We start from the raw sequence: 25916 nt of genomic DNA on the forward strand, positions 1-25916 counted from the left end.
TGGCCTGGTGGACTCTCATGAAGCATAAGCCGAACCAATGACAACCTCAGGTCGATGTACATCGCCGAGCGCCGCTCTTGTGCCTTGCGGCAGCGTGTGTGGTGTGGGGCTTCTCCGAAACCCCCGCCTCTCAAACCCCACCCATGAGCGGCCCAACCTTCCAAGGAGGAAGGTATCACTTGTTGATTTGGTCACAGCTTGAGTAGATTAAGTTTGTGAGTTACTTTAGTGATGACTGTTACACGTTGGCCTACTTGTAGACTGTGGACCAAGCTGTGACGGCGGCCCAGAGAGAAAGGGGAGGTTAGCCGGAGAGGAGGTGCAAGGCTGCTGACACCTCTTGTCGTGCAACGCTCACACAATGGGAGTTAAATGGGATGTATTGACGAGTCTGACCTCGATGACTAGGAGGTCGAGGACTATGATATATATAGGCAAAAGGAGCGACTATTCTCTTGTCCAATTGAGGCCTCTTTCGTTGCCGCATCACAGGCCGCAAGTTGGCCTTTCCTTGTGAACTTGAGTGGTTGCAACAAGCGCTCCGATAATTGGCAATAGAATGGCCTATATTTTGCTGTCAACATGATATAGTTCAATGAGTGACTCGATAGTTGTGAAATGAATGGGTTGAGTGTTGCGAAATGCGCAATAATGAGCGTTCTAGGCGACGGAGTTCCTCCGGAGGCGTTCGGCGCGAGTATGGAAGTTGTAATGACACCATCACATCTCAGCCTGTTCAACAAGTTTAAATTCAACGCGGCTAGTTCAAAAAGCTCAAGTTACTGTACCTTGAGGCATCCTTATTAATGCAGGGCAAATTTAGAAACCACTGAATTAGTTCGGCACCAATCGGTAAGCGGCAATTGAAAACGCGTGTAAGTCTTACTTTGCTATATCAGCTGGTGCTCAAGAGAAAGTGGTGTAGATGCTTCCGGAGCATGGAGCGGATGTTCATGCTCAATGGAAAAAGTATGGCAGTGCGCTACGAGTGGACTCTGAACAAGCCCATAACGATTGTGCCGAAATTTGTGAAGTTTGGGTTTGGTGGGATTCGTCAACTCGCCCCTCTTCCACCCTCCCCTTCGCCCTCGATTAACTCTACCGAGCGTAGCTGGGAGTCTAAGACGTTGCGCAAGGGGTGTGCCTCTTCTTGTTGTCCTTTGCTTATTGATTGCTAGATATCTCGCCCATTTAATAAGGGTTCTAGCGACTCGTGATAGTCTACTAACAATTTTGCTAGGTAAGTTCCTTGCGCGAACTCTTAACACGGAGTTTTTGTCGAGTGAACAAAAAGCGGCAGAGATGAGGGTTTGACTTCTCATTAAGGCTATCTGTGTTGATTTGTGTTTGGTTGGGTGGAATAAATGATTCAATACTTCCACATGACCACGAAGCATGGGAGACGAGTGAAGTCCACTCTATGTATCAGGTGAGGTGCTCGCTACCTACGAAAATGGTCTGAAGATTTGATACCCGCCCTCAGCGATATCTTGTAGATACTTCCTGAATTGGCCAATGCCTCCTAGCCAAACCAAGACCGAAGGAGTCTTGCCAGGCACATTCTTTCCCAAAATCCAATTATCGAGTCTGGGAAACAAAGTCATATTGGCAGCGGCTTCGCATTTTTTAACCCAGACGTCCACCGCCGATGGCAATGCTTCGATTACTGGGCCTCGTAGAGTGAGAGCATCAGCTACGCCATTGGTAGAACTGTCGGCATGCTCCTTGTTGCTCTTCTCGGCTTGCTGTACGACGTCGATGACGAAGTCGACCTGTACCTCGAGCACTGTAGGGCCATTGCCAAAAGGGCTGCTGGGACCGAAGAGCATAAACATGTTGGGAAAATCGGGTACAAAACTCCCTAGGAGTGAGGTTGGACTTCCATTCTTGACCCAGTGTTCCTTGAGACTCTTGCCGCCGCGGCCTTTGATGGTGGTTCGGGTCCAGTTTCCATCAACGGCATCGAAGCCCGTGGCGAAAATAATGACATCTAGATCGTGGTGTGTGCCATCTTGCATGAGAATGCCCCTTTCAGTAACAGTCTTAATTGGATTCTCCGAGAGGAGCACGAGATCCACATTAGACCGGTTGAACTGTTCAAAGTATCCGCTGTCGCAAATCGGGCGTCGGGCGAAGATCTCGGTCGGAGTAAGCTTCCTTGCTTTCTCCGGGTTTTTGACCGTTTCCTTTATCTTTCTGCGCAGAAATTTGCAAGCTTCCTCGTTGGCCTCCTCGGAGGTGATAATGTCGTTGAATGTCGAAAACATGAAGCGGAACCCGTTCCCGCCTTGCCATGCCTCTTCGAAAACTCGTTCTCTTTCTTCGGCAGACACGCTCAAGCTCGGGCACGAGCTCTCTGGGATACCAACGCCATTGATACTGCTACGTACGGACTCCCAGATCTCATCGTACCGACCGTTAATGTCGTCTCGTTCTTCTTTGGACAAGGCTCTATTGCCGCTGGGTACACTGTATTGTGGTCGTCGTTGGAAGGAGACAAGGGATTTGGCTTCAGGGCCCAGAGCGGTGATCACCTGAACGCCTGTCGACCCGTTTCCGATCACCCCGACATGTTTGTTTCTGAAATCGTGGGTCTCGGGCCATTTCCTGTGTGAGAGAATAGTAAGGTTAACATCTTCTCTGATTTACGTAGGAACGGCAGTCAAGGTTTGGTTTACCCTGTATGGTATATCTCCCCTTTGAAGGCTTTCAAGCCAGGGATGTCTGGGAAATTTATCCTAGACAGAATACCCAGAGCTGTTACCAAGTATCGAACAGTGTAGATATCCCCAGTTGATGTATGAACAACCCAGCGATTGCTACCCTCGTCATACTCCGCGCGTGTAAGCTCTGTGTTGAACTGCATGTACTTGCGCAGATCATGACGCTCGACAACATGTCGCAGGTAATCCAGCACTTCTGGCTGATGAACATAGCGGTTCTTCCAAGGATATGTTACCAGGTCATCCTTGTCCCAGCTGTACCGATAGACTAGCATAGACATAATGTTAGTACTGTGAAGGTTCACTTAAAAGTCCAGGCAGGTGAGCCATACCCATAGAGTAGGAGTCTGACATGGCTCCTGGATACCGATTATGATACCAAGTTCCTCCTACGTCGGAGGCCATGTCAATCAGCTTTGTATTGAGACCAAGCTTGACAAACTTGTGAAGTTGGTAGATGCCGCCGAAGCCAGCGCCTACCACCAAAGCGTCAAAGTGGGACTGCATCATCGTTGCGGGTAGTTACTAGTGGTCGAACTCTGCGTATAGTTGTTCAAATGCAGTCCTGGGTATCTTGTTCCAAAGTTCCTACTGTCGGCAGACGGTATATATACCATACATTCGCAGCAAGGTCCATACAGTATCCAAGACATTCGAGTACCTGTTCTGGGCTAGGACGCCTTTTCTGGTCGAGCGATCGACTTCTGAGCTCCGGGGCACCCGCACCATCCATAAAACCCCGCGTAGTGACCTTACTATGTGAGAACTTACAGGAACTTGCGGAGCACAGAACCCAACAGCAGTGCCTATATTGCTTATTGTTGCCGGTAAGCTTCGTGTTGTTCTGCCCTGACGCGGTTCTCGTGAAATGCCAAAGCGCCGCGCCACCGATGATTGGCTGCAGTGGTTGTACAGTCAGAAAAGTCTGAGTGAGGAATCTCGCGACAAGCTTGTGTCCTTTCCCGCAAGGGAAACTGCACTGTGTGCATGGCACTTGAGGTGAACAGTCAGTGGAACCTGACTAGCTTCCTCTCATATGGTCTCCCATAGTCTTGCCTCTATTTCTCTGGCATTGTGATCCACCATGATCATGGACGAGGCTTCGAAATGTTGTGCATGACCCGGAGGCTCAAGGCGAGAACAAGAGGCGGCATTGATTTGTCTGCTATGAGAGGAAGCTTCTGTGTAGCTATGTTGCTCTCCAACCAGGAAGCCCAATTGATAGAAATAACTACGTTTATCTAAGGTGCGAAGGGAAACTACAGAGGAACCCGCGAGCACTGGCACTGTTGTGAACGATGCTAGTCCCGATTGGGCGGGCGAGATATGAGTGCGCAACAGTAGCTACATAATGTAGGGACATACATAGGACCTTGCCTAGTGTCAAACCCATGACCTGCGACGGATTCGAGCTTGGTCCATGTAGACTGGACTTGGTCTGAAAGCCATAATCGAGGCTCGGATTCTGCTCAGTCTCAGCCCACATCTGTTGATTCTCGCAGCTCAGCCACTCCGCCACGGTCGCTTCTTTGCACTGAAGATATGCAATGATGTGGACCTTTGTCACAAGCCACTAGATCCCCACCCGAATCGGATTTTTCCCAGTGACCCTGTGAGCAAAGGACGAGGCAAGGAGGCGTACCATCTAGCATAGCCAGGAGTGCACTTCCAAGTAGAGGGGAAGCTTAAAAGAAACCTTCCCCTCCTGATTGAGGGAGAGCTGATTGAGGGAGAGACGACTTCTTCGCTCCTCAAGCGATGGGTCGTTATTACAGAAGACTGTTCAATAGACTACATTATATCAATCACTACCCCTAGCGCTATTCTCAGTGAAGGTCCTGACAATCTTCATGGTGGGCGTGCGCCGTGATTCGGCAATATCAGCCCCAGACGAGCGTGATATAGGGTGAGAATGCCAGGAAGCGTGGATTCGGAAGCGACACAATCAAAATTTCGGAAGCGGGCAGCACCGCATCAGCTGCTTATTACAAATCGATTCGGCTCGGTTCCGTTCGCCCTCCGAAGGCTGTGATGGCGTCATTATCAATCTCAACTCCAACAGTACTCTTCCACACGAGCCATGTCGAGCGTTTCTCTCCTACCGCCACGGAAACCTACCGAGCCTCATCCAATCATGATAACACCTTGGTGAGCTTCTCTCCCGCGGATTCGATCCGAATTGTTCTCCTGCCTCACGATTCCGTCCAGGCGGTTTTGTGGGGTCGCTCGTCTCAATCCCCAGATATTCAGAAATACACTTGACCAAAATCAACCGAAAGATTACCGTAGCTCTGCGCGGGGTTGTCCCCGGCTTCAGGGTTGGCTGGAGCGTCTGCGGATAAAATCAACCAAGACCTCCCCAGGTTATGGTGGAACGATATTCACGGGTCTACGCAATCCTACCTAGAGTGAAGATCGTAACCTCACATCACCCCGACATCGAAATGAACCGAGAAGACAGAAAAGTACGAAATCGCCTGTCACAAAAAGCTTTTCGAGCTCGACAGGCGATGCGAATCAAGGAACTCGAGCAACGCCTCGAGAATCTCCCAGAGTCAGAGAGCGAGCGTGTCTCCAAACTGGAGGAGCAGAACACTCTTCTTCGTCAGCGCTTGTTCGACAATCACAAGAAGATGGAGAGCCTTCAGGTATCTCTCAAAGCTCTCATCGACTCTACGGCCAAATATCTTGATCTGATGGTGAGTATTTGCCTAATGCAAACAAATACAGATCTCGCATCGATGCGACTAACCGACTTGCCCTCAAGATCAATGACGATACTTCTTGCATACAGGAGGAAGCTTCACCCGCAAAAGATATTCCTCTTCCGATGCCACAAGAGGGTAGCGGCTCTCATGATGCGCCTTACCCTCTCGTCGGGATGCCAAGTCCGGCAGCTGCAGCACACATTGGTTGCGAGAATATGTTTGACTTCGATACCACCTTTCCTCCGAGTCAAGTAATTGATACAGACTGGCTTGACATTCCGTCGTACGCTTATGGAAATTCGATCCAGTCTCAGAAAGAGTCAAATACTCTTACTGGTATGCCACCAAATGAAAAATCCCCGGTCCTACTTGCAAATGGGAAATGTGCGCCATCCAACGAGACCAACCTGGGCGATCCGGTTTCTCAACTTCCCTTGTCTTTCACCTTGAGACGGTTTGGCCCGACGTCATATGCAGTGGCGTCTCAAACAGGCCCGATTTTGTTCAACGGGCCTCAGGGTCAGTTACATTCCACAAGTTCAATGCTGTCAAATCACATCAGCTCCATGGAGTATTTCCTGAAGCTGAACATGTCTACATGTCACCCTCCACAACTTGATGAGTAAGCATTTAGGCTCCTAGCTATTACCATGGAGACTATAGCTGACCTTTAATTCCTCCAGTCATCTTACAGCCGCAGTATCTCTCATATTCTCGACTTTTGTCACCATGTCGTGGCAGACCATGACTGCGTGGCATGCTTACTTGAAAGTACAGCCTGATCTGACTAGTCTCATGGAATGGCGAGTAAACCCCAGCCCGCAAAGTCTGTGCAAGGTGCCACCTTACTATCGACCAACAAAATTGCAGCTTTCTGTCTCATATCCTGCAGTTATCGATTGGATGCCGTGGCCTTCAATCCGCGACGCACTAATCACATACCACTCCGCGAACCCTAGATTGGACGATCTCATTTTTGAAATAGCGTCAAGCTATGTTATGGAGATCGATTTGTCCAAGTTGGTCTCAGGCTTCTCGTCGACTCCTGGCTATGTGTCGGTTTGGGACCTGGTACAGGCAATGTCGCCGGAAACAACATGCCCCAATTTACCTTCTGCCACACGGTTTTCGAGATGGGCCTGTTCGGCTCAAGACGCTATAGCGACTGACAAATCTTTCAGTGACCCCTATAATGAACATATAAATGAGGGAACCCAACACAAATCCTCCCTCCCAGCTTCCAACACCAGCGTTCTCTTCCAGTCAAAAACACTCGCTTTACAGGCTTTCAAGCTGTTGGGGATGGACAATGGACCCCATCGATTCCGACTTGGGCCTGACTTCTTTGAAAAATACCCAGAGCTCTATGACCCGAATGCGAACATCATGGCATCTGGTGTGTTCCTTCACCCTGACAGGCGCTGGTCTCTGTCCCATCCCCAGCCATTGGATGCTAGCATGCTGGCTCGATATCGAGAAGTCACATCGTGGACTTTGGGTCAATACCCACAGACCTTTCCTCTGCCGGAGGTAAACTGCCTTGGGTAATCGAAAGCTCGGCAGCGGAGGAAGCGAACCCGGCATAGGAGTACGACTCTATTCACGAAACTTTCTATTCAATGTTAGAGCTAAATTGGCTCCTATGTTCGGTTAATATGTCGATTCGGATGTTGAAAGTGGTTCTTTCGTCAAGGCGAGACTCCAGCCTGCCCCCAGCTCTGTTGTTTACTGGTTCTGCTTTCTTGTCTGCACCATAATTCTGATCCATCTGGTCGTCTGTTGCAGCGGTTTCTTTGACGTTCTTTTCTTTTCAAAGGCTCTGGCAGACTCTTGGTGTTGCCACACTGATCCCCTCGTTCTTCAACGCTGGGCACGCAGTTCCACACTCGAATCTGTCCACTGGGACTAGAACAAAACTAAAGTAGCTCGCCCACCTTTCGGGCCCATCTTTCGCAAGGAATCATAGCTGAATTGCACTGGAGAATTTCCCAGAAATCGGACTCGTTTCTGTGGGTTTAGGACCGAAAAAAAGACTGTCAGAGGGGCACGTTCTGTTTGGTGAAAGATGTTGAGCTTTGGACAATCAGAACCATCAAATCTCTCCATTGTACCCGGAACCCTCACGAATTCCTTCGCTAGGCTCGCTATCTTTTGAAATGAAGATGGATGATAAGAGAATGAGCGCTGTAGCACGCATTGAAGCTAGATTATCTTTAATTCGCTCGCTCAATAGCAAGGTATAATACTAAATAATGGTGCTAGGGGTTAGTGAGACTAGTAGAGACTTGATGGTTGGAAAGTGGGACTGTCTGCGTCCAGTCAGCTGCCCAAGACGATATTACAGAACTATAGAAGTCCGATAGGTTTTCGTGGTGTTGACCAGTTAAGATCTACACCAGATCATTGGTTCAAAATACCAGTCCATAACTAACTCGTGGCGCAACCCCTTTTACCCCATATCGCACGACAGAATCACGATCTTTTATTTTGCGACCATATTACTGTTGCTACATAGGCTAGTACTGTCACTAGCTAGGCTCCTAAGCAACATGTCACACGATAAAGTGCTTGGCGATAGTTAACTTTATGACTATATTAGTGTTACTAGATAGTCTTATTGGTACTAGAGAGACGGATAACAATACTGGTCTGCAAATTTCATGGACATATAGGCGACCAACAAGGAAGCTCATGTTAGATTGACGTCTGCCCGTTGATCCAACACGAGACATGATCTCAAAGGTATCGAAATTGATTTAGATTCGCCATCGTGCTCACAATGACAATGGCCCTTGTTGGAAGGATGCCAAATTCGATGGGAGATCTGTTGAGGAAACCCCTGGCTCTTGAGAGGGTAAAAGCGTGGCACCAGAACAGAGACAAAAGGATGAGATCCAGTACTTTCACGCTCCCCTGCTGGTCGAGCTAAACCAACAATCCGCATCCGTAATCCGGGAGTCGTAGATGTGCGGCGGAGATCCACGAGACTCGAACTCCAAATTCTGTCGCAAATCTTCCAGTTGCTTTCTCTTCGCCGACCACTGAGGCGTCTCACCGCGATCCTAGCTAATTCTTCGTCCGAAAGCCCTGCCACGGTCTCGGCAGAGTATATCTTGCTTACAAACATTGTCGACGAAGGTCTTGAGGGCCACCTGATTCAACTAGTCATGAGTATTTAGAGTAGTGGCACCTGTACCTTGTAGTAAGCTGGTAGTCCTGACAGTGCCTGTACACATGCTTAAACTGGACTCGTTGTTGCAGACCCGCCGGGTTATCAACGGAGTCGTTATCCTGCTCACCATTCAACTCAAGCTTATTGTATTGAACAGGCGTTCCGAGTTCAAAACTTCTAGCTGGGGAAGGGATAATCTCACTCTATTCTGCTGATGACTGACATCCTCACAGAAACGATATTCAACAACGACAGGAAATCACGATAGCCGGTATTGAACTTCTCTGTGACTTGAGACGTGAAATCATGGGGTTGGAACTCTCTGTTTCCCAAAATTATTCTGCCTGTGTATATGTAATTTCAGACTTATAGAGCGACCATTACAATGCGGCTCGAAAGCTCATCCTGATCCAGAATCCTCAATGCAACGAACAACAGAACATAATTGATAATCTTTGCTGATATTAAGTGAGATGAGCCAAAATTAAGTTCAAGATGAACTTTCAAACAAGACAGACGAAAAATCAAAAAAAAAATCTAAGAATCGATAATTTCACGATGATACGATACGGTACAAGTGAGATAGTGGCGATTTTTCTGTTAGTGGAACGAAAATCGTGGAATGGAAGTCACGCTACTGTAGCAACGCCGAGACCGAGTCTATCGGTAATTTCAGCGGTTGGAATGTATGCAGGGTCAGAGGAGACGAGTATTTTTAGTGTTAAAAGAGTGCGATCATTTTACAGTACGGTAAGAGTGATATTTAGAAAAAAAGAACGGAGAGTCTACGGGTCTTAGCTACCGTATCCCTCTGTATTCACTGTGTAACCAGACAGCGAATGTTTGAAGTGCTAGGGTGGGGTGATTCTGTTTGGTTCGTGTTCCCTCCTCTCAGGCTACTCTTCGGCCTTTCTTTTGGTTTTTTGCTAGGGAGGAGAACAAGGGAAATTACTGTACGTAGAATAGCTATGGGCTCGAAAAATCTTTCATAAGTTAATTCATCTTACCGGGGGTCAACCCTGGATTTGTCGATAATGCCACGGTAGTTCCAATACCCGTCGCCTTTGCAGTTACAGGAGCAAGGGCGATAGCTTTGTGAAAGTTCTTGGTGTCGATCCTGCCGGTGTTTATTGTGTCGGCCATTACGCATTACTTCCCATCCTTTGAAAGTCGCCGAGGTAGTCACACAACCTGATCGGCCAATTACCGCCCTGGCGGTACCGCATCGTCCATCATTCGAGACTGAATCGAAAAAGACTTCGTGACTAAAGAGCTTGGCGCGTCCCACACTCTCGGTGGCATCGACATCAAGCCAATGACAGTCTTAGTTGAACCGCATCTTGACACGGAGAAAACCACAAAACGGCACGTGATATGCCTATAGCTTCCCCGCTTTGGACTGAAAGTACGGAGTACCACCCCGCAACGGGTGGGCGAGCGAGGGGTGGCGACGGTGGTGAGTTAGGTCGAGCCTTGTTCCTCGGCAGCCTTCCAAAACTACCTAAAGGTGCTTCTGCCCTATTCCCTCCTCCAAGCGCAAGATCCTACGTTACTTAACGGCCTAGGTTGAGACATGCATGGTGACGACAAGGACGCATAACCATATGGCAAGGCCGAGAAAGCAATATCAGAGCTGCGACCGTTGCCGCCAAGGTCGACGGGCCTGTGATGCGGTGGCAAATGGTGCAAATCCGCTGCAGCGTGGTGCCGCACAGGCGGTGGCCTGCTCAAGCTGCCAGAAATCGAAAAGAAAATGCACATTCAACTGGCTCCAGCAACTCCCGCGTGGATCACTACCGGAAAGGCTGAAACAAAAGTTCTCCAAAGACTACGATTTCGTTCACCACGAACAAGATTTGCAGCCTCTCAGGATGCCGCGTCTGCGTCCACAGCCTGCGAGCCCGTCAGGAGACATGCCCATGGACGCTACAATTCAGCCGGCTTCCCGCCATGAAGATTGCCACCATGCGCAGAATGTGGGCTCCACTGATTTAGCGATTGACAGTGGTTCCCTTCCCTGGACCGGCGATTTGTTGGGTACGGCCGCTCCTACATCCAACTGCGCGCCTCAATCCTTTCATTGGCTGGTGACTAGTCCGCCCGAAATTCCGACTTACGTTAGTGGAGAAGAAGGCTTCCTACTGTCGAAAAGGCTCGACGAGGCAGGGACTGTGATGACCTTTGACACCTGGGAACCGCCATCATCATCATCATCGTCGTCGTCGTCGTCGTCGTCGTCGTCACCATCATCATGGCGCACTCATCTACCAATTTTCGGTTATACATTGTCCACCGAACTTTTTAAGGGCATAGAAGAATACGTGACAACCACCAATGCAGGTCCAGGTCATGCTGCAGAGATCCGAAGCGCGCCTCATGGCTCGTTTGTAGCAGATCAATCGGTTTACCAGCCTGTCCATTACTCTCCAACAGCCCTTTCCACTCCATCGAGGGAAGTACAAGTCAGTAGCCAGGAGTTCCAGCTAGTACAGAGCTACACCAAAGGTCTAATTTCCAGAAAGCTTCTCCAAATATACCTCGAAAGTTTTGAGAACATCCCTTCACTCTACTTTCAAGGATGGAACTGGCGATATAGGCAAGACCACACCCCGCTCCGTGGGGGCTTCAGTTTCTTGCAATTGGCCAAGAATCTCGACAAGATGCTCGACCCGCTTCGCAGGCAACCTCTCAGTCAGCAAGACAGTGATAAAGCTTCAAATGCTTTCACATACGCTATCATGGCGTTTGCCAGCCAATGGCTTCAACCGGACCAAACCAAGTCGGCAGAATTCACGGATCAGTGGGCCATGCACACTGCTGGGATAAAACTTGGAGAATTCCAATCCCCTTTGCAGCAAGAATTGCAGCGCGAGGCTGAGGATGCGCTTCGCAGCTGTCTGGGTCTCACATCGTTTCAAGTGATCCTCGCCCAGCTATTATTCTCATGGTTTCGCAAACCTCGGGTTGCCGACAAGAACCCTTTTGGCACGAGTCCAACTCACCATAAATCCACTTTACCCCGGTCGCCTGGGGCTCACAGTCCTCTTGATCATACCGTACTTGCAGTCCGACAGCTTCTCTCCTGGAGAAGAGACATAGTTGCAACGGCGACCGAAGCGGCCGATTCTATTCCACGGAGAGGGTTCGTGTTACCGAAATCCATTCCTCGGCAAGGCTATCTGGCTTTCAGTGTCATGTTTCGTTTCGGAGTCATGTGCGACACTACAACAGCTGTCATGAAAGACCGGCTTCCGGTCATTCCGGACCAGGAATCCGTCTTTGAGATCGAGGATGTGGAGCCGTCAGGGTATTCCGCTTCGGAGGCGGTGTTCAGTGCAAATCGAGCAGTGAGCATGTGGGATTCTCTGGCTCCCGAATCGGTCTGTAAGTTTGGCATGACAGCTCCACGATGGCCATGGACGGACGAGGTGGCGGCACGAGTGCTGCAGGAGGTCCTCGCACTGAAGAACCTTCTTTGGCGGAGGTTACCTGTCATACAGACCAGTACAGCCTGTGCCTCGGCCCCCTACGACCTCGAAAAACACATTGGGGAAACGTGCCAAATCTACCAATATGTGACGAAGCAGTATGCCGAATTTCTCGAGGATTGTAGGTTTCACCTTGCCGAACTGTCCTTGAAGCTCAAGTCATGGTATCTCATGATATGTAGTCATTGGCATTTGGCTTGCCTGATTCTGGCTCGTCATATCGAACTCATTGATGAGACTGGCCAATCTGAATCCGTTCAGCGCTCGCTGCGCCAATCGTCAGCTTTGGTTTGGGGCCTTCGAAAAGATAACACTTATGCCATATCGAGAGTAGCCAGCGTGGCAATCCTGCCCGACTTTTGCAGCATGAGCTGTGCACATGAGGACAAGTTCTTTTTCTTTGCTGATCAAGGTGCACTGACTACTGAGCCATGGTCGGAGGTACTCTACCAAAGTATCACAAGGTCCTGTGAGATTCTACTCTTTTGGATTGCGTGCATCAAAGAGCCCAGTCTCAATCCTGATCAGCTGGTCTGGCTTAGGACAAACACAAACATTCTGGATTTGATCGAAAATGCATCGGGTTGCATTGAGGCCCTGAAATACTTGGGCGGTCGTTCGGATCACATCATGTGTACCGCCATCTCCATGGATTCGCGCCTCCAAGAATTGAAGATGGACATATCACATCACACGCAGCCTGGCGGCCTCGGATGGCGAAGCGGGGGCCAGGGTGCTACCTATGACTATTCAGTTTTGTACGATCATCTTAGCTATAGTGACCCTTGTTTTGATTCAGACGTCCCAAACTCCTTGAGTGGCGAGGCCAGGCTATGTTACTTGCAGGACATTCAGTCATCCACAGAGTCCTTCTTTTGACCATCTCAAGAATGATGGGTCCTTTCAATCTCTGAGGGCAAAGTGGCGTCACCAGATACTATCCAAATTGCTCAGAGGCTTTTCGTGATCGGGGGGCTCAGTTCTGAATGGTAGCCGTGGCTTTATACTTGGTCATAGGGGATAAGAAGGTATTGAACCATTCACCTTCCGGCTTGCTGCTCTCCAGAATGACGAATTCGGCTTTCTCGTCGACAAAAGGCTGCGCGTGTCTATAGTGCAGATTGAGTACCGAACACTCAACTGATTGACCTACCTTGATGACGCCTGGCGTTCCGGAACTTTTGCCGTCCTGAACTACAGTGCCGTCTTCAGAGATCAACTCGTCGTAGGCCCGGAGAATGGTAGAGTAGGGTGTCAACCAATCGGGGCCCCATCTGGCGCAAGTTTCGTCCGAATAGTGCTGGGTATTGACGTAGTTCGGCATCAGACAGTTCAAAGCGATGCCATCGCTCTTGTATAGGAAGTGAGCGGTGCTGCGGGTCAGCGACAGCACGGCTGCCTTGGTCATGGCGTATTCGACAGCGCACGGGAAGGGGTAGATGGCAGTGCATGACGACATCAGGACTGCTTTAGGCTTATAGTCGCCATTCTTGTCAGCGTGGGCTTTCTTGGATCGCCGCACGTAATGGATAAACCATAACAAGCCGTAGTAGACACCGATCTGGTTGATCTGGGTGGTGAGCATCTCCGGCTTGGTCGGCTTGCTGTCAAGATCACCAACGGTGGTTACGGCCAGCGGTTCCACGCGTACAACTCCTGCGTTTGCGGCAAGAAAGTCCAGGCGTCCGCCACTCCAATCGAAAGCCCTCTGGTACAACTGGGCTTGCGACTCCCATGATCCCACGTCGGCGTGCACAAAGATGTGTCGCTCCGGATTCAGCGTTGATTCGATCTTTCGATATTGCTCCGGCCTTACGTCCGCTACCACGACTTTCCAATCCGGCTTGGAGAGCAGATGCTGAGTTAGGGCCAAGCCCATGCCACTACAAGCACCTGTAAGGCTGGTCATCAAGCTGTCGAACCATCATGCAAAGAAGAGAGAGGCAAGCTTCTTACCTGTCACGATGGCGGTTTTCAAATGGGGTTCCATGGTGTGTCTCACTTGGATTTGGATTGTGTTCTGCAGATGGCGTTGTAGACTCCCTGCCACGCTTGTAGATATCTAGCTTCCCTTTCATTTATGTTCAAGTTAAGCATAAAGCCGATACGGGTGCAAGTACGAGATAATTTCCAGTGCTGAGGACTATCTAACATACTAGGACTTCTGCAGGCCGTAGAAGTATGACTAACTTCTCCGTACGATACGAACAAAACCCTGCTCTTTGACGGACTGCTCACAACCCCAGTGAAGCTGGAGAACTCATCTATCCTATCTCGACAGAGTGCGGTTCCGCGGCAACCGTAGTCTGGTTGGGATATGAAACCCACAGTGCGGAGGCGAGTTAGAGGCGGGAAAAAGGGGGCACGGCAAAAGGCACACGGGGCCATCACCAGCCACTAACCAATATTCGTTAGTTGGTCTGATTAGCAGTTCATAGAAGTCCACTTGTGGATGTGGAGCATGTAGACATCCATGAGTCCTCTTGCGGTTCCCCTCAAGCGGTGATTGGCAAAAGGTGTATTGAGCCCGGACTCGGACGTGTTCATCACCTTGTCCCCGTCAAAGAATGTCAATCATCAGCATGCCTCCACCCCATGGCATTTACCTCGGCGGTATGCCGCGGAGCGTGGTCTCGCTGGTGATGCTCTCGGTGACTTGATGAATCCATTCTGCAAAAAAGACACGTAAGTAGAGAACGATAGCGACGGCCCAAAACACAAGAATATACTGTGGCGAACTACTTCCCCTAAACCTTCCAGCCTTCCAACCACAGTGTCATTGGCCAAGGTTGTGACTTGATCCTGGAAACACAGGCGCGGGTTCGACACTTCGAAGTGCCATCTCAACTTTCGCAAATACTCTCTCCGCCAGTGGACGCGTCTGGCATTACTTGCTCTGAAAGATGGCGAACCTGGACTCCAATCAAGGTGCTCTGGCATGGCTTCCGAGAGCCGGTGTTCCGGCTTTGAACTGTCCGCCGGGAACAAAGATGCATTTACTGGATTTGGGACGACTGGAGGCTGATGAAGGATGGTGAGTAAGCCCAATGCTCATATTTCCTTCTGCTGGTGAGAAGTGAGCATTATGAATGATTGAAAATCGCTGTTGTGGGTCGTAGGTTTTTCCGAGGAGGCAATACCAGTACTTTAAGCAAGAAAAATCCCGAGAATAAGAGACGCACCATGATATGTGTCGCGGCCTTGATCGAATATCCTGGATTGGGACTCATATTGTTCGAAACTGGATGCGCTGAAGATGTCGATTCTGTAAGTTGAGTCTTGACCACAACACCCGACAGCCCATCTCCACCACCTGTCCATCTTACGACCTTCAGCTTTTTAACGCGACCTTGCTCTGATCTTTGTTGTAGGAATGGGGCGCTCCTCTGACCGACGTGTTCCCACGCGTCGAGTATCGGGAATCACAAAAATTACCGGCAGCGATTCGAGCGACGGGCAACGATATACGAGACGTCCGAGCAATCATCATGGGACATCTTCACCTAGACCATGCGGGAGGTCTGGAACATTTTGTAGGGACTGATGTGCCCATCTATGTGCACGAGGAGGAATTCAAACACGCCTGCTGGGCAGTTGGCACCGGGGCTGATCGAGGCGTTTACCAACATCATTATATTAGCCTCGACAAGCTGAATTGGAGCACTTTCACCGATCCCCATCTGGATTTATTCCAGGGCATCACTCTCCACCACAGTCCAGGCCACACGCCGGGGTTGGTGATAATGCAGGTCAACCTGGAGAATTCGGGCACCTTCATCTGGACCACGGACCAGTTCCACGCGGCGGAAAACTACACGGAAAGCCATCCTCAGGGCTGGCTGGCTCGAGATCATACGGCGTGGATCAAGAGTTCGGCCATGACTAAGAGGCTGCAACGCCTGTTCAACGCCCAATTGATCTTTGGGCATGACCTGGAGGTGGCGGAGAAGCATTTCGGCCAGGTCTACCAGTGAGCGACGGAACTCGTATTCGTTTCACCCATACAAGAGGCATACTCCGCTGCCTTCTGAACATATGAGGTTATCTTGGGTATAGGTACTTGTCAGGGAACTCCCACACCGTTTGTCGTTCAGGTTCGCATGCGTTTCTGCGGTTAGATATGCCTCGGAACCTCGGAGTCCTAACTCGAGTTATGTAGTTAGCCAACTCACAAGATGGCTGGCTGTCAAGCCGTGTTTTATGCTTTCCTCACTGTAGCAGCAAGCTAAATAGCAACTACGTAGATTTGAAATAACTAACTGAGAAGACTATTAGGACACCGTCCTCGGGATTGGGGCACTCCATGGAAAAGTCAGCCGTACTACGCTTTACGACGTCTCCATAGTGGGAGGTAGTGAGAGTGGAGCGCTCTTCACTTGCCACCCGACGGTTTTCCTAGACCCTTGTTCTAGGCATGACCAATTCTTCCGAACATTTTCCTTCCCCGGGTTTGAAAGAGCCAACCTCCTCTCCCTCCGTCACCTTTTCTTCCAGCTCCAACCTAAGATCTTGGGGCCGAAACGTGGAATCACCCATCCCACGATGACAGACAGCAGCAAGGCCAACTTACATGATCAAACCGAGCCGCCAAAGTCACTGTCTGCCTCTCAATCTGCCGTTGCGAGGACAAGAACGGCATGCAAACATTGCAATGCACGTCGTGTCAAGTGTGATGTGATGCAGCAAAAGCCATGCTGGCAGTGCCGGACACGAAACGTCCCTTGTGAACTGATCAGTTCAAAGCGTGGAAAGTAAGTGGTGATCATCAAGCTGGCTATAGATACTATAGGCCTCACACAGCTGCAGGTACGTCCGAGGATCCAACCCCAAAGACAAGACCGACTCAGCGTCGAGCCGAACAAGCAACGTGAAAAAGACACAGTACACCGCGCGCTCAACCGTGTTCTCCAGAGGGGGAACAGATGCCGCGGCGCCGTCAGTCTCTGTGTCAGGCACTGTTGCAGAGCCGATACTGTTCAGTCCCCGAGCGAATGAAGGTCAAGTCCAGGACAACCACACCGTGACCACGACCACAACCACAACCACCACAAATGAGAAAGAAACCCCAGGACAAGTTGATGGTCCAGAAATGCTCTTTGCTCGGATGACAGAGCCGGAACTACTTGCCCAAAATGCTAACTCTGTTCCGGACCATGCTCGTATGTTGTTCTTTGGCGAAGCGTTACCCATGGGCTTCATCATCAACACCATCTGCAGTCTTGATGGGAGACGACCGATTGTCCGACTACACCACCCTATCCCTGCTAAAGTCGGGGAATTCCCGATCTCCCACCTCAATCAGGATGACATCGAAAGGCTGAGAGCTGTGGGCGCGCTGGATCTCCCCGAGAAGGAGATCCGTGACGAATTAATCCGGAACTTTTTCAAATACATTTATCCTGGATTTCCAGTCCTCGATCGAACCGGTTTTGCCGCACAGTACCAAAAAGGTCAAGCATCACTGTTGCTTCTTCAAACTCTGTTGTTTCTTGCGACAACGGTGTGCGACGAATCAGTTCTTGCGAGAGCAGGGTTGCCCGATCGACTTCGTGCCCGGCAAACGTTCTACAAACGAGCCAAAGCATTGTATGATGCCGATTACGAGCAGGATCAAGTCACTTTGACGTCTGTCCTCTTCTTGCTCTCCTTTTGGTGGGCATGCCCGGAAGACCAAAAAGATTCTTGGTTCTGGCTCGGCGCCGCCATCAGCCTTGCGCAAGGCCTAGGATTGCACCGCACGTAGGCTTGTTCTAGTCCGAGACATCTGTCATAGCAGACCCTTGGTTAACCGCCATCACAGAACCGCACTCTCAAACCTCAGCTCGAAACGGAGATCCTTGTGGAGGAGGATATGGTGGTCAATCTATGTCAGCGAGAATCTCATCATACCTTGCCCCACCCGCGCACATGATTCAATGTATTTCACGATAGTGGCCACAAACTGATCCATCTCAGACACGGGATCGACATATAGCCTCTTCATTAGGACGACCTTCACGAATTCGCGACGAAGATTGTGACGTCAAAATGCTGACTGAGGAGGACTTCCGAGATCAACATCCATCAAGCATACAGGCAGAGTTGGTCGGCACACAGGAAGCATACCACGTCTCATATTTTGTCGAACTCGTCCGTCTGGCATTTCTACGTACGTTAGCTCTCCTTTCAACGCATATGGGAAAGCTGATTGCAGTTGAGTGGGTCGGGTCCTATCGATCGGATATACACCTGGGCGTGCGTGGGATGATGAAGCATCCAAGCTTCTTGCTGCTGATTTTCAACAATGGCAGTGTGCCCTTCCACTGGACATGTTTCAAAGACCGTTCAAGGAGTCCACAGAACCAGGTTTCTGGGCCTGCATGTTACACTTGAGCTATCAGTACGTGTTGCTGTACATCTTGTGGCCTCCGGCTAATCCATAAGCAGCAATGCTCTCATTCTGTTCTGCAGACCACCCACCATCGAAAGTGTAACTCGGCAAGACTCTGAGCGAGAAATAACGGTACGAAGCAGCACCGATGCCGTTACTCGCCTTGCAGAAGACCTGCTGAGTTCTGGCACTCTCCGATATGCTCAAGTACATATGTGAGTTACCATTCAAGATCTGAGTTCAAGGTTGAGGGGATTGACACGAAGATGGTTTTCAGAATCCCGACCTTGTTTGGTGCACTTTCAATCCACTCCCTGGTAATTCGTTGTCGACAGCCAGTGAGCAGTCAGCTGGCAGAAAATCGAGCTAGGCAGTGCATGCTGGCGCTGAGCGAGCTCTCGAAATTGTGGCCCGCAGCTGGTTGGATCCTGCGAGTCTTTGACAAGGTTCTTCGCCGGTTGACCGGTCGCGATCGGTGCTTTGAGTGTAGTCCGCCAGGTGGAAAGCCATACTGTAGCCGGCCGCAGTCTAGCGGCCCGATTGCTCGGCTACCAGATCAAGCGACTCTACGGTCCGGCGAGAGCACATCTGATATTGCCAGTAATGGTTTGGACAGTCTACTGAGCCCGACGCTGCATAGTTTGCGTGCTTCGATGGGCGCCACGGAGTCGCAGACAGTAGATTCCCACGGGGGAATCATGCCTGAGGCTTGTTGGGCGGAGGAACTGGATTTCGATGCTTTCGAAAACATATTCCAAGACTCCTTAACTGATGCATTTGCACCGTATGGGTACTGGGCTGGATTGGCATGTCACCAACCAGTATCGGACTCAACACATCCTTGAATAATGACTACTTTTTCTTTTGGTGACTGGACTTCACTGCTTTCCTTCATGACTTGCTCAAGTCGACTGTTCGATGTCTCTGGAAATCAACTATCACTTAGCTTGCTGAAGAGGAGGGTAAAAAAACAAAATTGTCGCCGATCAAAGGCGCAGCTGAAACTACTCCTTTTAAACACGGGTATCTGACCGTCAGTGGTGCTGTCACTTGATTTATTCTCGAAGCAACAAGCTCCAGCCTTTGCTAGGAAAGGAGGGGCTCATTGTTCCGGCTATTTCAGGACGCGGACCTGTCTCTTTCCATGCTTCGATCCTGACCAGGTAGGCATTGGAAATGAGGTCGTCGGTGTCTCACCGATTGCAGGACTCATCTTACCATCACCGAGAACATAGCTGGGGTTAGGTGCGCACCACTTGCTGCTACAGACCTCCGATGCGAGGTCTCGGACGGCCTCATGCCTAAATGTTATCTAGCCATTCTCGTTCCTAGTCCATCATTGGATGCGAGCAAAAAGTTGTCATTTCTGTCACATTGCCATATCGCCGACTTGTCAAAGACCTACAGTAGGTTCTGGGTTCACCCTGATACTGTCTAGCTCCGGACGACTGGCCCAAGGGACCCACAACCGCCACCTAATTTGCAATGTCGAATCAATGGCTGAGCGGAAGCGAGGAACCAATAGCCGCCTGATTTCCGGGCCCGCCGTTCCCGCCCTCATAGGGGGTCCCTGGGATGGGGACATCTGAGTCGGCTATCAGCTGATATTCTTTTTGGTCAGTGAAACGATTGAGGCTGATCGGGAACATCAGTGTAGGTAACTAGCCTGCGGCGCCGCTCGAGGGGGATGAATTGTGGTTGTTGTTCCTTGAACCAAGTCTTCGAATGTGTCTTCCATCGGGGACTATCCATCGGATCAACAGTTTATAAGCCTACGAAATGGCGCTCTTCTGAGTGGAGTTTTAGTCCCTGCAAAAGTCCCTGTTTCACCATCTCACCTCATCACTTCCTTTGGTTCATTCAAGAAGCGACTCTGTGAAGCAAGTCGCAATGGCCTTGCCCTCGCAGCTTGATATCCTAGTGATTGGAGCCGGCTTTGGCGGCCTTTGTGCTCTGAAGCACCTAAGAGATGAAGGCTACACAATCAAAGTCATTGATACTGCTAGCGATGTGGGTGGAACGTGGTACTGGAATCGCTACCCCGGCGCTATGAGTGACTCGAAGTCCGTCATATATCGGTTTTCTTGGGACAAAGACGATCTCCGGAACTACCCCTGGTCCGACCACTACCTCAAGCAGACGGAGATCCTCCAATACTTTCAGCACGTCGCGACAAAACACGACCTATATAAGGACATTCAGTTCCAGACCGAACTCACTTCGGCTGTTTATAACGGAGAAACTGGACGATGGAATGTTAGTCTGAGTACCGGAGAGACCATCGATGCTCGATACCTCGTTACAGCATTGGGAGTCCTCTCTGCCCCGAATTATCCTAAGATACCAGGCTTGGAGACTTTCAATGGCCGGATAGTCCATACTTCTCGTTGGCCAGCCGACTTAGATCTCTCTCAAACGCGTGTGGGTGTCATTGGCAACGGTTCGACCGGCGTTCAGGTCATCACCGGTCTTGCAGGCCACACCAAGTCCCTGGTCTCCTTTCAGCGCCATCCCCAATATAGTGTGCCAAGTGGAGATGGACCAGTTTCCTCCGGATATCGGCAGTGGGTCAATGACAACTACGACGCAATCTTTTCCAGAGCCAAGCAGTCCTACGTAGGGATGGAACTGTTTGAGTCGAACCGGCCATATGACTCAGTCCCGCCCGAAGAAGCGGAAAAAATATTCGAGCACTTGTGGCAGCGAGGCAATGGCTTCAGTTTCTACTACGGTGGATTTAACGATATTGGTTTCAATAAGGTGGCTAACGAGCACGCGTGCAACTTCATCCGGAGTAAGATCGACTCGATCGTGCAGGATCCAGAAAAGGCGCGCAAGCTCAAACCGAACGAGCTGCATGTACGTCGACCTATCTGCGACAATGGTTATTACTATGCATTTAACAAGCCCGGCGTGGAAATTGTGCATATTGGAGAGACGCCCATTGTCGCAGTTCGAAAGAATGGTATTGAAACCACCGCCGGCTTCCACGAGCTCGATGTCATTGTCTTCGCGACAGGGTTCGACGCTGTTGATGGAAACTACAACCGCATTCGCATCCGTGGCCGAGCAGGTAAGAGCTTGCAGGAATATTGGGATGCCCGCGAACGGGGCCCATCCGCTTACCTCGGAGCATCTGTGCCTGAGTTCCCCAACCTTTTGATGATCGGCGGGCCGCTGGGTCCCTTTGCCAATTATCCTCCGGTGGTCGAGACTTATACTGAGCTGATCTCTGGTTTACTGGCGGAAGCAGAGAGGGCTCGCCGTTTACCGGGCTCCAGACCTGGAAGCGAAGGCACCATCATCGAAGCAACGAAGCAAGCCGAGGATGAATGGACTATCGCTGCTGAGAACGTCATCGACAGCAGTCTGTTCAAGGAGGCCAATTCGTGGCTCTTCGGGAACAACGTAGAGGGCAAGAAGCGAGCCATTCGTTTCCACTTTGGAGGCATGGGCCACTTTTACAATACTGTCCATCGCGTCATTAATGAAGGTTTTGCAGGCTTTCAGCCTTTTTTGCAGAACAAATCAACTACAGGGCACGGAGCCGATGTCAAGGCAATCAAGACGCACGTCGAGGATGCCGAGGTCAACGGCATTTCCAACACAAAGGTAGACATCGTAGCCTAAGAGTCGATGTAGACAAACGCCTGGCCATTCACTGCCGGTTAGCGTGAGGAGGGCTGCCTGCGGGCTCCCGTGCAAAATGGAATATGGTCCGAGAACGGTCACAACTTTCCACAATTCTGTGTCATCTTGATGGCGATGACCGATGGCTTCAACAAACACAGTGCAGAACTTGACTGAGAAATCAAGGTTGATGAGTTGTCATGGATTCGTTCTAGATAGGCATGATGCGGAGCATGTCCCGAGCCTCTACCCCTCCAGTCATCTTGGAGGGAAGCAGAACCACCTAGCAGAAGGCATACATATGGGGAAAGAATAAATGATGTGACCGTGTTGTTTATCATATCTGATGCCCTATAGCAATACTTTCACCAATGATATTATAACAAGAATAAAGGGGGAAGCACCAGGTGCACAGGGCTGTCATCAATCAGGCAAAATGAGTCGAGGGCCGAGAGCGGATTGTAGAACACTTCTTCCTTCCCTGTAACACTTGTTCGTCCTCTCCAGGTCTCTCTGGACACTCCTCGGAATGCTCTGTTGGTCGGGGGCAGCGCATGGCGCAGGACTCATCAAGAGCACCCTGACTACTCGCCTAGAACACACTTGATCGTGCGCTGGAGTGCGGGCTGTACTGGGAATCCGTAGGGAACACTGTAAACTTGACTGAAATCTGCTGTCTCATTGCATCACTCTGTACGCAACTCATATATCTTCATACCGACTATGCACACTTCTCTGTGCGCATACCTACGCATGAGTACGTCTCTGATTGCCTGAATGTCTAGAAGAAAAGAAAAACACATGCCTAGGCTTCCTGACTTAGCCTTCCACGCTTGCTTGGCCCTAGGCCCACTGCAACAGAGACCAGCCCCTGAAGAGGGAGCTCACACATCCTAACCTACTACAATATCTATAACAATTCCAAAAATTTCCCCAGATTGTAGTTCTAATTCTCAATGTCCAGCCCTTTCTCTTCGTCTCTCTTGGTTATGCAGTTGACCACATACTGGTACAACTTTCTTTTCGCTCTCATCAAGCTTGAGACTATACCACCTTGAGATCATATCCTCTTGAAGAAGATATTGAGGGAGGCAATTCAACGGAGTGACCAACGAATCTTGCCCGGGTTGGGCCGTTTTGGGAGGGGGCGGGGGTGGTGCGGGTTTGACGATAATGGCCGATTAGGTTTCACCTCGGCTGGTAGAAGTGACCTTGTATCGGGTGAGTCGTGAAGGGTCTCGGGATATCATAAAATCATAAACCCGCGGCGATATAATATTGCTTCCCAAAAAGGTGGGAGGTGGGGGCAGGTCTCTGGAAAATGGGGAGGGAAACGCTAATTGAATAGCACCCTGAACCGATTGCATTACCGTCTAGATCAGAATTCCAATAATCCGCACTCTGTACAGGTCTGTGGATTGCCCGAAATGCTTCTGACCCACTTATGTCCTCGCACTCCGCGATCGGGGCTCCGGGTCCTCAGGATTTGGCTTCATGCATCGAGCCCGGGGTCGTGAGACTGTTGATATAAGTCAAGAGTCGTATATAACGACGCTCATCAGACTCCAGCTGTTGGTGTCTGCGTTCAAGGTTTGCAAACTCAGCACGTTCGCCGTTTGCGTCTCACTTTTGTTCAAAAGCTCCGTAGTGAGGGAACTTATCAATCAATCGACCAGCTCGTCAGTCAGTCGCTCACGATGGCAGAGATTCAGCCCTCCCGGGGTCATCCGCATCAAGGACTCACCGGTCTCCAAAAGCTCGAACTCGCCCACGCTCAGCATGGTGAGTGTGCGCTTAGAACCGCGTGGGGTTCCACATTCACGGCCATTTATCTCGCTATCCTTCAGAACAAGCTTCCTCACTATATACCTGCATTTGTTCCCTTAGCTGCCACCGCCGCCAGGTTGCCAAGAAGGCTTAGTTGGTCTGCCTCCATACGACTTATGCCGATCAGCTGGTGACAAGTAACCACTTGCTCTGTCGAGTATACCCGCAAAGGTGTGGGCGTTTGTATATGTGTTCGTGGGAGCGTCAGCGCCTTTTGAGCGGGATCCTATACTCATCTCCATTTTGTGTCGTGTAAGATTGTAGATGCAGACCTCAAACATAATTGATGCATGTAGGAAGAATGTTGTTGCAAAATACTGGAAGCTATGCTCTGTAGTCTCTTGTCCACTCGCATTTCGTGCAGTTCCTCGGTATTTGACGACTAGCCGGCTTTAGAAATGGACCAGGTCATCCAGACGGTTACCGTTTGAGGGTGTGCGTGAGATCCCGAGGCGATCTAAGCAAACACGTAAGAGAAGAAGCCGCAAGATTGATCTGGATTTTTCCCAGAAAGCACCTCGCCTTCTTTGATTTTGGGGCAGGACTCTGCTAAAGTACTTATGAATGACATTTCTCCAGGTTTTCACCACGCACCACCCACCCACCCAACGTGATCGCAAACCTTTCCCCAACTTCGAGAACTCAGCGGCAGACTTGGTCACCAATCGATTGAAAGTTCCACCATGGAGTTTAAATCACTTAGGGGCAAGATTATTGGGGTGACTGGCGGCGCCTCGGGCATTGGTCTGGCGATTGTGCGAAAACTCCTGGCGGTGGAAGCCAAGGTTGCCGTCGCCGACCTGTCTCCCCAACCGGAAGAATTGGCCAACAATCCTAACGTCATCTACACGAAGGTGAACGTGACTTCACGACAAGAAGTCCACAGCTGGGTCGAGAAGATCGTTGAGAAATTTGGTCGTCTGGACGGCATGTGCGCCAACGCCGGCATCTGTCCGGTGGAAAATGGCGTTGCTAGCGATGATGTCTACCGTAGGATCATCGAGGTCTGCGTTACTGGGGTATGGAACACGGGCACCGAGGCATATCGCCAATTCCAGCGACAGAAAGGTGGCGGTGTCCTGGTCAACACAGCCAGCGCTGCGGGCTTAAAGGGCTACCGAAATATGGCCGTTTACTCAACAGCCAAACATGCCGTTGTGGGTTTCACGAGATGTTGGTCGTTGGATTGGGCCCCCGAAGGCATTCGCGTGAATGCAATTGCTCCAGGTGAGAGATTCAAAACTGCGCGTTGAACAGCCGTTTCATCATCGGTCGATGTCTCACATATTGTTCACAATTAACGCCGCAGATCCCCAGGATTTACCGAATCTCCCATGACTGACGCCGTTATCAAAGACTTTCCACAAGTCGCGGAACATATGATCGCCGCCATCCCCTTAGGAAGAATGGGTAAGGCAGAAGAGCTTGCAGATAGTGCCTTGTTCCTGCTGGGCGACTCGGCTTCCAACATCACGGGTTCTATTCTCGTCTGTGATGGCGGTATGCTCAACTCGTGAGCTTGGGTCTTGGTCGCTGCCTCTGGTACAACAGTTTCTGAAGTAATCTACTGTAAGTGCAGGCATCAGTTCCTCCCAGAGAAGCGCGGTACTCGGTTTGTTGTTTGATGCATCGTGTGCATTGGAAATGCGCGCATGATGCGTGGCTGGCTGGCTGGGATCTCGATTTATCGTCCAGAAATGACCAATACAATTTTCGGCAACCCTTTCTTTTATCTGTACGTCCGCCGATCATCCCAAGGCGAAACTGCGCCGTCAAACGTAAAGGGGAATCCCTCCCAAGGTGACCGTATTGTGGTCCCGGAAACCCTTCCGTGATGAGTTTGCTCGCTCGCTTCCCCCGTTCCCGCCGTACCGAGTCACTTGCAGCAGATGGCTATCTCCCGGAAGCTTACGTGGACAGCACCTTGTTCTATCTAATCTATATTGAATGAACGTTGAAATGAAACTATCTCAACTATTTCAGCCTTCCAGTTCTCCA

The 25916-nt window shown here is 50.3% G+C and overlaps 8 protein-coding genes across 8 annotated transcripts; 6 read left to right on the top strand and 2 right to left on the bottom strand.

Annotated features, from left to right (window-relative positions):
• Positions 1-1445: 1445 nt before the first annotated feature.
• PV08_03708 (uncharacterized protein) lies at positions 1446-3233 on the bottom strand (the record flags this gene model as incomplete). Its single annotated transcript, XM_016378059.1, has 3 exons — positions 1446-2607; positions 2679-2991; positions 3056-3233. 3 exons carry the CDS (start codon positions 3231-3233, stop codon positions 1446-1448), a joined length of 1653 nt encoding a protein of 550 aa, XP_016239629.1.
• Positions 3234-5167: 1934 nt separating this feature from the next.
• PV08_03709 (uncharacterized protein) lies at positions 5168-6979 on the top strand (the record flags this gene model as incomplete). Its single annotated transcript, XM_016378060.1, has 3 exons — positions 5168-5422; positions 5521-6053; positions 6115-6979. The coding sequence occupies 3 exons, from the start codon at positions 5168-5170 to the stop codon at positions 6977-6979; spliced, it is 1653 nt and encodes a 550-aa protein (XP_016239630.1).
• Positions 6980-10207: 3228 nt separating this feature from the next.
• On the top strand, positions 10208-12970 carry PV08_03710 (uncharacterized protein; the record flags this gene model as incomplete). The annotated part of the gene is made up of 1 exon (XM_016378061.1): positions 10208-12970. The coding sequence occupies one exon, from the start codon at positions 10208-10210 to the stop codon at positions 12968-12970; it is 2763 nt and encodes a 920-aa protein (XP_016239631.1).
• A 97-nt stretch (positions 12971-13067) lies between these two features.
• Positions 13068-14081, bottom strand: PV08_03711 (uncharacterized protein; the record flags this gene model as incomplete). Its single annotated transcript, XM_016378062.1, has 2 exons — positions 13068-13984; positions 14048-14081. The coding sequence occupies 2 exons, from the start codon at positions 14079-14081 to the stop codon at positions 13068-13070; spliced, it is 951 nt and encodes a 316-aa protein (XP_016239632.1).
• A 913-nt stretch (positions 14082-14994) lies between these two features.
• On the top strand, positions 14995-16065 carry PV08_03712 (uncharacterized protein; the record flags this gene model as incomplete). The annotated part of the gene is made up of 3 exons (XM_016378063.1): positions 14995-15125; positions 15211-15358; positions 15463-16065. The coding sequence occupies 3 exons, from the start codon at positions 14995-14997 to the stop codon at positions 16063-16065; spliced, it is 882 nt and encodes a 293-aa protein (XP_016239633.1).
• A 568-nt stretch (positions 16066-16633) lies between these two features.
• Positions 16634-19306, top strand: PV08_03713 (uncharacterized protein; the record flags this gene model as incomplete). Its single annotated transcript, XM_016378064.1, has 8 exons — positions 16634-16842; positions 16898-16991; positions 17100-17830; positions 17892-17958; positions 18047-18239; positions 18290-18470; positions 18518-18676; positions 18739-19306. The coding sequence occupies 8 exons, from the start codon at positions 16634-16636 to the stop codon at positions 19304-19306; spliced, it is 2202 nt and encodes a 733-aa protein (XP_016239634.1).
• A 1045-nt stretch (positions 19307-20351) lies between these two features.
• Positions 20352-22091, top strand: PV08_03714 (uncharacterized protein; the record flags this gene model as incomplete). The annotated part of the gene is made up of 1 exon (XM_016378065.1): positions 20352-22091. The coding sequence occupies one exon, from the start codon at positions 20352-20354 to the stop codon at positions 22089-22091; it is 1740 nt and encodes a 579-aa protein (XP_016239635.1).
• A 2510-nt stretch (positions 22092-24601) lies between these two features.
• Positions 24602-25435, top strand: PV08_03715 (uncharacterized protein; the record flags this gene model as incomplete). The annotated part of the gene is made up of 2 exons (XM_016378066.1): positions 24602-25145; positions 25236-25435. The coding sequence occupies 2 exons, from the start codon at positions 24602-24604 to the stop codon at positions 25433-25435; spliced, it is 744 nt and encodes a 247-aa protein (XP_016239636.1).
• Positions 25436-25916: the final 481 nt, after the last annotated feature.

This window comes from Exophiala spinifera, assembly GCF_000836115.1.
Source record: "Exophiala spinifera strain CBS 89968 unplaced genomic scaffold supercont1.2, whole genome shotgun sequence".
Taxonomy (NCBI): Eukaryota; Fungi; Ascomycota; class Eurotiomycetes; order Chaetothyriales; family Herpotrichiellaceae; genus Exophiala; species Exophiala spinifera.